Consider the following 9,138-nt stretch of genomic DNA (forward strand, 5'->3'; position numbering starts at 1 on the left):
TATGGGGTTTATGGTATGGGTGAAAGACATTAAAAGTTCACGTTTTGCTCCATCAAATTTTGTTATCCAAAATGGTATTATTACAGATTTTACATTCTAAAAGTCGGTTTCTCCCAGGTTAAAACCACTAATCCTTAGCCATCGTTAGGGTTTATATAGAGAGACAGTCTTTACTACTGTGTCCGACTTCACAAAGACTTCTATCAGAGAAGCTGACGTCCAGACAGTGCGACTCCAGCACATAGCACCACAGAAAGGCACATCCTCGTAGACCTCTCCAGGGAAATCTGGTTCCTAAAGTATCCTGAGAAATTTTTTCTCCAGTGTCACCATCAGGAGGCTTGGGATATCCATATGCTGGTAAATGCCAGTGCAAAGGCTTCCTGATTGACTTTCTTTCCAAATGAAAGAAAGAAGAGGGTCAGAAAGGAAGAAGGAAGAGAGAGAGAGGAAAGGGAAGAAGAGGAAGAAATAATAAAGAAATCAGAAGAGCAATCTCCTTTCTCTGCCCCAGAAGCAATTCAGTTTGGAAACAGAAAGGGCCGAGCTAACCATTAACAAACCCTGCATGTTGGCCTTTGACAGCACAGGGCAGTGACATGAGCTGGCTCTCAGAAACCTGCCAGCTGGGTCCAAAACCCAACCTCACCGTGTAGAAGTAATGTGACCATGAATAAGTTAATCAGCCTCTCTGAGTCTCTGTTTCTTCACCCACCAATAGGACTGATCCCACAGGCCTGGAGAAGAAGTTCTAAACGAAAGACCTGGCTTTAAAAAGACAGACTGTGTCCATGCCAGCCTTTGGCACTTTGCCCCTTCTGGCCCAAGGGGCTAACAACCTAACCTGGAAGATTTGTTACTGATGTTGATGCCGTACCAGGGAAAGCAAGAGGTAGCCACTGGTATTAGATTTTTTATTAAAAAAAAGCAAATTAAATAAAATAGTGGTCAATCCCATATAAAACTGAACTGGCATCCAAAGTTCATGGTGGGGAAGGCTCAGAGGACCGAGAGGAGGAGGTGGTTACAGCAGTTTCTTTTTCTTCATAGCCGGGAGGCAATTCAGATGAGACGTGTGCAGGCTGTGAGATTTCAGAAAATGAAGTTGGTCCAGAAATAGTATAGATAGGTTCTTGATCTCTCGCAGAGGCTGCCCCTTGGCCCTCAGGAGTTGGGGTCCTGCTGAGGGAGAGAGTGACACACACACACCCCGTAAATATGAGGCTCTTCACAAGTGGCAAACTGGATGCATTTAGGAGCATCTGCAAAAAGTGAAGGGGCACTTCTTTCCTGGTCTGTTTGTTACACAGAACTTGTCAGTTCCCCAGCCCTTATATTAACAGTCTCTTCCTGTTGTCATTTCCCTGTTGACTGAAATGACATGTACAAATGCATAGATGGCATCCAGAAGGAACACACACAGGGCCTTTGCTCTCCTCTACTGTCTTCTGAGAGCTAAATAGGCAGGTAAGCTTATGCAAATAGGAAACTCAATCATTAAGCCAAAACCTAAAGGGAGGCAGGAGGGCATTCTGGCTAATGGTGTGGACTCTGGCAAAAGGCACACCTGCATCTGAATTTCCACTCTACTGCCTTCTTGCTGTGTGATCACAGACACGTGATTTAACTTCCTTAAAGCTCTGTCCTTATCTGTAAAATGGGGATAATAGCAGCACCTGCCCCTCACCCCCAGCAGCTATGAGAATTATAGAGGTAACTCAAGAAAAGCCAGCTTGGCACACAAACCCAAACAGCAGCAGTAGGAGTAGCTTTTAAGTGACTGGACATCTTTTGGAAGATTTGAGGAAACCCATCTTAGGAGTAATGAATACAAAAACCCACTAAGAGCTGTACAAACATCCAGAGCCTAACCTCCCTTTCATCCATGCTGGGCAATTCCTATGTCTGCCTCTGGTTGGAGCTCTAGCACCCAGTCCTGGAAACCAGCGCCCATGCCTATAACACAGGAGCCAGCCCAGCGAGTCCAGTGTCTCTTGGGCCTTGCATCTCACTGCTTTCAAATACACCCATCTCAGTGTCTCTACACGCCATATCCACTGACCCCCACTCACCCCTCCCACTTTGCCTATGAAATTTCTATTATTTCTTCCTTTACCTCCTACGTACGCTCTGGTTCCCCATTAGAGAAAGTACCAGAGCCTCTTTCCACCGCTTGCTCCTCCCTGGCACCTGCCAGAACTGCTTCCCAGCAATCCTTTCCTTGTGAGGATTCTCCACAGAGACTGCCCTGCTCACAGGCCCACAAGCACCTCATCTCTCTCCGGAGATCCAGCCCCCCAGTACACCTCCAAGACCCTCACCTCGCTCTCCCTCTAGGGCAGGCCAGCCTCTCCCCCTCCACAGTCAGGGCATCCGGCCACTCCCCCTGACTGCCTGGCCTCTCACTCTCACTGTCATCCTCCAGTCTAGAGTCCCTGCAGGTGTGCCTCCCCTTTCTTGCTACCTGGTTCCGGCTACTCTTACTGCAGGACTGTCCCTGAGCGGTTCAAATGGAAAGTCTTACCCATCGCTAAAAATGCTGTAATACGACGGTGGATTTTCATTGGGAAACACAGCCTGAGTTCCCGCAGATGCTGTAGACTCGGGAAAGTAAGGCGGTGGGGGTGGCGGGAATATGATCACAGCATCACCTGGGGAAACACACGTTTCATTGAAGACAGATGACCAATAAATGCCAGCAGATTAGCAAAACTAAAGTAAATTAATTCTATATTTGGCCCATCGATATAAAAGGTCAGCACCCGCTGCTAATGCCAGGATTTTTAATGGGTTTATCGAACTAACAGAGACAGCAGGGGGTAGCTGTCTGCAGTGGCTGGGGTGGGCATGGAGTTACTATTTAATGCGGGGTGCAGGGTTTCTGTTTGGGATGATGAAAAAGTACCAGAACTGGATGGCTGAAGTTACTTAAAGTCACCTACACGTTTTAAAATGATGCAATGGTCAGTATGATGTATATATATATGTATATATGTATATATGTATATATATATGTATATATATATATGTATTGCTACAAAATTTTTAGGTGGGCTTACGTTTTCAAAGCGAGATGGAAGCATTTGCTAATAAGCTTCCTTATCTTCTCTGGGACCTCTATCGCTGATAAAACTTTTCTGATTTTCAACTTATAATTTTAATTCATCCACAGCTAGCTGTGGGGTTAAAGTGCCTCTTTCCACAAGTGCAGTTTCAGTCCTGGATTGCACCAGGCTGCCGCTGCTCCAGCCCAGACTGTCCAGACTCGTGTGCTGCTTTTTCTGTTGCTACTGTTCACCCCTCACCTTGGGGAGACAGGGGCCCAAGGCACCAGCTACAACTCTAATTTGTACTCTCCTTCCAATCCAAAACACACCACAGGCACCAGAACATTTAGGCACGTGGCAGCACTCTGTGTACAGGTCTCAAACCTCAAGGTGGCTTCGATAAACTGGCAGCAGTACACAGTGCCAGGGAAACGTATGGGAGAGGATTTACTCCCTGCAGAGAGGTGACTGGTTCCCACGGGTGGCGGATTGCCAGGTTCCCAGTGAGAACAGGACTCTAAAGAAAGCTACCAGCTTCCACTGGCCAATTACCAACCTTGTGTGGCCTTGGACAAAGTATGTGACCCTCTAGGTATCAGCAGCCTCAGCGGCAAACAATAGGCCCCAGCTCTACCTGCCTCACACAGGTAGGAGGCTGGCAGGAGGTCTGGCATGGTGTGCAGGGGCACCCCCCAAACTCCCCAGCTATAACACTCATGACAGGCCACAGCCAGGTGCCACTTACTTATCACCCCCACTGGCAGGCTGGCCAATGGGTCCACTCTCCACCTGCGTCCTCAACCACTTCCCCAGAAACTGAGCCCTTCAGAGAATTGCACTTCATCTCTTCTGCTAGGAGAGGATTATTTGAGCTTAAAATATACATGGCTAGCCTAAAAGTGACAAAAGCTCACAGTTGTCTGCGGTCCTCACCAAATGTTTAAAGGTCTTGGTAAGCCAGAGGAGAGAAGCTGACTGTTTGCTGTAATTACACTGGAGAATGCACTCTGGAAGTCCACTCGGTGGTCAAGCACTCGGGAGGCCCCAAGCTGCAGCTGCCTTGGCTTGTCCATCCCCTGACCATTCTGCTCCCTGCCTTCCCATACCTGTAACCTGCTTTCCCCGGAAAGGGGACTTAGAGCCCTGTGAGTTTCCTCTTTCACTGTGTCCTTGGGACACGATGTCCTCTGTCCTCTGCCTCCAGGAAATGGCTGTCTCATGAACGTGCTGGAGTATCCAGGAGACCCCACTGAATCTGCCCCCAACTGCAATATCCTGCCTTTCCATGCATCGATCCGGGGGAAGGGGGCTTCCATGGTTGGGGCAGCTGAATTCTGTGACCTAGCCAGGAACTTCCTCTTGTCACCCCAATGTCCCTCATAAGGCAGAAATGACTGTCAATAGACAATGTCTGGAGCCTTATCAACAGTGCTAAAAGAAAGCATGATTTCCAACATCAAAGGAGAAGACAAGCAGGAGTCAGGGTGCCCAGTTTTCACTGTTTGGTGGCACGTAAAGGATAAGTGGAAAAGATTTCAAGCCATGCAGAGCCCACCCACATCAGGACAGAACCACCCAGGAGTGGCCCAGCCTGCTCCTATCTCCATTACCCCGTGGAAGGCTGGGCCCCCAAACACCCCTGGTAGTTCACCCAACACGTTGGTAGGTTCCTCACAATGTGAAACTCTGAGCATCCTGTGAGTGCATTTACCGTGAACATCTATAGCATCTGCCTGCACTAGGTGAGCCCTTCTATCATGTTCCAGCTCCCACAATACCTAGTGAAGGCTGAGGCCAGCAGAGACAGAGTTAGACCCACGTCCTGGGAGGGTGCTCTGTGAGGCCACTGTGGGCCTGCAGCCAGCCCTCCACGAGCAGTCTGTGGCCTGAGACACGTCGTTTGAGGTCCCTCTCCTGCTTCCTCTCTGACATGGAGACACTAAGCCTGTCTGTCCCAGGGACATGTAGGAGGTGTGCATGGAGTTCATGCAGGAGGTTTCACTCTGCCATCATCATCACTGTGGCTCTCTCTAGGCTTTATCCCTTCAAAAACAAGGTGCCCAAACCAGGGGTTTACAAAAATGAGCAGCAACAGGGATTTCCCTTGGTTGTGTGAAACTGAGGCCAAAGTTACTGATGTTCTCAGGGGCAGGGGAGGCTGACTCTGGAAAAGGGAAACTCAGCTCTCCTGTAGAACCTGGACCCCAAAGGAATTCCTAGTCATTCCCTGGGGGAAAGAAGTGACAGTAGTGTTGCCTTTCACCTTGGTCTACACCACGGCTTTGCCCCAACCCTGAAGGCAGGTTACAGAAAGTAAAGAACAATATGTCAGGCAGGGCAGAGGGCCCCTCACAACAGAGGCCAGTGGACTGGGGACTGACTTGGAATCTTGGAATGCCCGTGCTGGAAAGAGTCCTAGAAATGCAATGCTAAGTTATAGATGCACAGACTAAGGCCAGGAAGGGCTAAGGACTAACCGAGGACGGCCAGTGACAGCCTGGGATGACAGCCCAGGTGTCAACAACACAAAGTGCCGTAAGATTTCAGTGTGAGAGTAATAGGGAAACAGGGTCACTGGCAGGCCCCTGAGGTGAGACAGGGCTCCGAGGCTGTCCTCGGATCCATCTCACTTTCCTCTGAATGTGTTTTGTGATCTGAGTCAAAGTGGCTGTTTAATATTGCAGTGTTTTAGCTAATAAAGGAATTGCTTGGGGAAGTGGGGTGGTGATATGTACAAGGATTCCTATGGACCTAACTTACCACAGCAGTGTGTGTGTGTGTGAGAGAGAGAAGAGAGTCTATGACACACCCATGCGCAGCCCAGTGAAGCTTTGATGCTGCAGCCCCTGAGATATAAGCAAGCACAGAAGTGACACCACCAGGGATCTTCCTGGTGGCGCAGTGGGTTGGAGCACTGCACCGTGAAGCTAAGCCATGCTGTGGCTGCTTCAGTGCAAGTTCGATCCCAGCCCCAGAGGTGACCCACATGGCATGGCAGACCTCTCCTGACCTGCCCACTGCTCCCCTTGGCAGTGTACTTTGTCAATCTGCCTATTCTGCTCCCCACTGTGTCTCTGGTGAACCCTCTCACTGCCCCTGAACCTCTGGCCTATACCCCAGTTCTGTATGCATAAATAAATAAATCTTTAAAAAAAAAAAAAATGATGCCACCAACCTACAGTGACCTGAACAGGTTCCATGTTCTGGTTCTGTCTCTCCTCACTCTCAGAGGTGTCCTGGCCCACATTCAAGTTGTTTCTCTTTTTAACATGGGCAACCACGAAGAAACACAATCCCAGAAGCACAATCAAGGGTCCCATGATCTGCAGGGACAAGAAGCCACAGATCTGGGGCCGCGACTCTGCAGTGTCTGTGTCGTTGAGTGGTTCCTGCGCCCAGGCTGAACCACACCCCGGGACCCAGATGCCCAGTATGCTGATAAGCATGCCGCTTGTCAAGAACAGAAAGCCGAAGATGAGACACTGGGCAAACTGGCGGCTCTCTCCACAGATGAAGGCTTGGTCAGGGTCCACCTGGGCGCCTCGCCGCTGCCTCTCCCGGAGCTGAAGCCGCGCCCTGGAGCGGGCCAGGATCACGGCCCCGAGGCCCACCACAGCACACGAGGGCCCAGCCACCTTCAGCACCATGCTGCAGTCCGGGAGGGTTTCGTACTGGCATGCCTGGAAGCCAAAGAGGGAGAGCAGCACTCCCACACACAACAGGATGGCACCAAAGACGAAAAGGAAGAAAATGAGCTTGCTGATGTGCCTGTCTTGCCGGACCTCATCTGGCTCAGCTGCGGCTGCGGGAGACATGGCCAGAAGGGGGCGCTGCACGGAGGCCTGGTGGGACGCACTTCCTTCCCTCCAGGGGTTTCACCAGCTCTGCCAACACAGCCAAACACCGTATTAAAGTGGGTTTAATGTGGGTACAGGTGTTCCGGACCCACCCTGTTCTTTTCTGGCCACTTCAGAAATCTTGCTAGGTGAAATCACAGGGAAGCGAACTTGATGCAATGGATGCACTGCAGAACAATGAGCTGGCTTATGACTCAGACGCACTGACATTCAGAAACTCCTGAATATGTCATTTTATGAAGATATCCAAGAGGAAATGCAATTACCATCCACCTAAGAGTATCTTCAAAAACAAGACCCATAGAACAAAACTAACTGAGTATGGCTTTTCCTGTTATGAGTCTGACCAACTCGCTTCCCCCCCAGCAAAAAAAAAAAAAATAAGAAAAAGAAAAACAGTGGCTAATGAGAGCAGAATCATGGGGATTATTTCTGATTTATTTACAGATATCCCACATTTCAGCTTCTCTGAGTAGTCCCAAATTGGTAAATCTTTGCACGAGAGTTAACTTTCCATTTCCTGTTTCATTAGACTGTGGCCACTTTCCTTTCCACACGAAGGCCACATCTACAGGAGACCTAATTCATCGGTTTCAACCAAATGGGAAGTCATTGAGGAACACAATGAGTTTGGTGGATTTTCAATTAATTCTGTCAAAATGTAGTTCTTGAGTTCTCAAACAAGCATATTCTGGGGTTGCCATGGCCTGAAATCTGATGGCCCCGCTGCTTGAGCGTGGGGTGCCCTAGGGGAGTCTGGCTGAGCAGGTAAGGAGACCTGTCTCTAAGATGCGGGTTCCCAGGTCTGCAGACCCCCCTTTCTCTCTTCTGTGGTGCTACCCACTTCCACAAACAGGTCTAGGTGCAGTTAAAAATAGGCTGTCGGTGGCCCTCCCTGGTGGCGCAGCGGGTTAAAGCACTGCACTGAGGGGCTGAGGCCACTTCTGCATGAGTTCGATTCCCGCCTGCCCCGGAGGTGATAGAATCACCAGTTAAAAACACTAACCAGTAACAAAACTGGACTGATTAAAAAGTATAAACAAAATGAGGTAGGAAATCCCCTATCACAAGATCGCCCAAGTCCTGTACTTCAAGGATGTACAACAGATGTTAAAGAGCTGTCTACTGCATACTGGCTGTTTTCCTATTCGACTGAGATATTTTGCTGGACCCTTCAAAGGGGGACACTGAGAAAAATCAACCCAAGTATGAAGACCGTTTTCACTTGCTCAAGGGGAGAAAAGTTAAAATATTTTGAGTCACTCACAACCATGGTGACATGAAGGAGCTCAAGACAGACTCTAAAGTCAAGGCTATTTTGACGAAACCAAATCAGGTCCAAAGGGTTCAGGTTAGGTAAAGAAGGCACACTTCCTGTCTTATACTAGGAAGTACTTTTCCAGGAAAAAGTACAATAGAATCAGAAGGAAAAGAAGGAAATAAATTTTCATTTTAAACTTGGACATAGTATATTTATGAAGCTACAATTGAGCTGAGACAAAGCACTGTACTAATTTAGAAGAAAATGGGAATCATTAATCCCTTTCGCTGGTTTCAGAGATAAGGTGGACTCCGCTACGCAATCCTATCGGGAATTCATTGTATTCCTGGTATTGCTTCAACTTTGAAGTAAGTCATAAGACTTCAAATGTCTTAAACAAAGGTCCAAATACCAGTAGAATTAAAAAAAAAAAAAAGCCAAAATCTGGATTCGTACGCTCCCCCCATGGACTAGTGGACCAATGAACACCTGACATATGTGTTAATCCTTGATCCAAAATAATTTGTGACAGTCTATCGCTCTTTCATAAGAATTCACTCCCAAACGGACAGAGACACCTACACTACCAGGAAATTAAGCCTTTTCCAGATCCCAACCTACACTTCCCCAAGGCCAAATCCACCATCCCAACACTGTGATCCAAAGGACATTTACAAACGAACAGCATCTCACCAAAGCGCTGGTGCGTTTGGGGATCCAGGCAGAGAGGCAGAAGTCGTTCCTGGGAAATAGCTCGCTGGATTTTAGGCACCCGGGGCGCCACAACTGTCCCCCGCGGCTCGGAGCGCGGCCGGGGGAGGCGCAGGCATAGCGCTGGCTCTTCGCCCCGCGCCGCTCGTCGCGCCCAGACTTGACGGGCGCAGGGCCTGCGAACGCCTGCACCCGCGCGGACGAGCGCCGAGCCGCAGCCGCTTACCTAATTGGTCTGCGTGCGCGCTGCCTGCGCCGGGGC

At 49.2% G+C, this 9,138-nt stretch overlaps 1 protein-coding gene across 2 annotated transcripts; it reads right to left on the reverse strand.

Annotated features, from left to right (window-relative positions):
* Window positions 1-910: 910 nt before the first annotated feature.
* TMEM171 (transmembrane protein 171) lies at window positions 911-9,054 on the reverse strand. Of its 2 annotated transcripts, none has more exons than XM_004678218.2 (4): window positions 8,859-9,054; window positions 6,223-6,931; window positions 2,525-2,651; window positions 911-1,179 (listed from the first exon to the last, which is right to left on the reverse strand). In XM_004678218.2, the coding sequence occupies exons 2-4, from the start codon at window positions 6,860-6,862 to the stop codon at window positions 984-986; spliced, it is 963 nt and encodes a 320-aa protein (XP_004678275.1). In that variant the 5' UTR covers window positions 6,863-6,931; window positions 8,859-9,054; the 3' UTR covers window positions 911-983. The 2 variants fall into 2 exon arrangements, with proteins under 2 accessions (XP_004678275.1, XP_004678274.1); XM_004678217.2 differs by having other exon boundaries at window positions 911-1,182.
* Window positions 9,055-9,138: the final 84 nt, after the last annotated feature.

This window comes from Condylura cristata, unplaced genomic scaffold (assembly GCF_000260355.1).
Source record: "Condylura cristata isolate star-nosed mole 26May11 unplaced genomic scaffold, ConCri1.0 scaffold00007, whole genome shotgun sequence".
NCBI lineage: Eukaryota > Metazoa > Chordata > Mammalia > Eulipotyphla > Talpidae > Condylura > Condylura cristata.

Excerpts from the sequence above, each read along its gene's own strand:
- TMEM171 (XM_004678217.2), bottom strand. The coding sequence starts at position 6,862 with ATGTCTCCCGCAGCCGCAGCTGAGCCAGATGAGGTCCGGCAAGACAGG. Across the intron at positions 2,652-6,222 it reads ACCTGTTCAGGTCACTGTAG|GTGATGCTGTGATCATATTC; the intron begins GTTGGTGGCATC and ends GTGTTTCCCCAG. Across the intron at positions 1,183-2,524 it reads TACAGCATTTTTAGCGATGG|CAGGACCCCAACTCCTGAGG; the intron begins GTAAGACTTTCC and ends TCTCTCCCTCAG.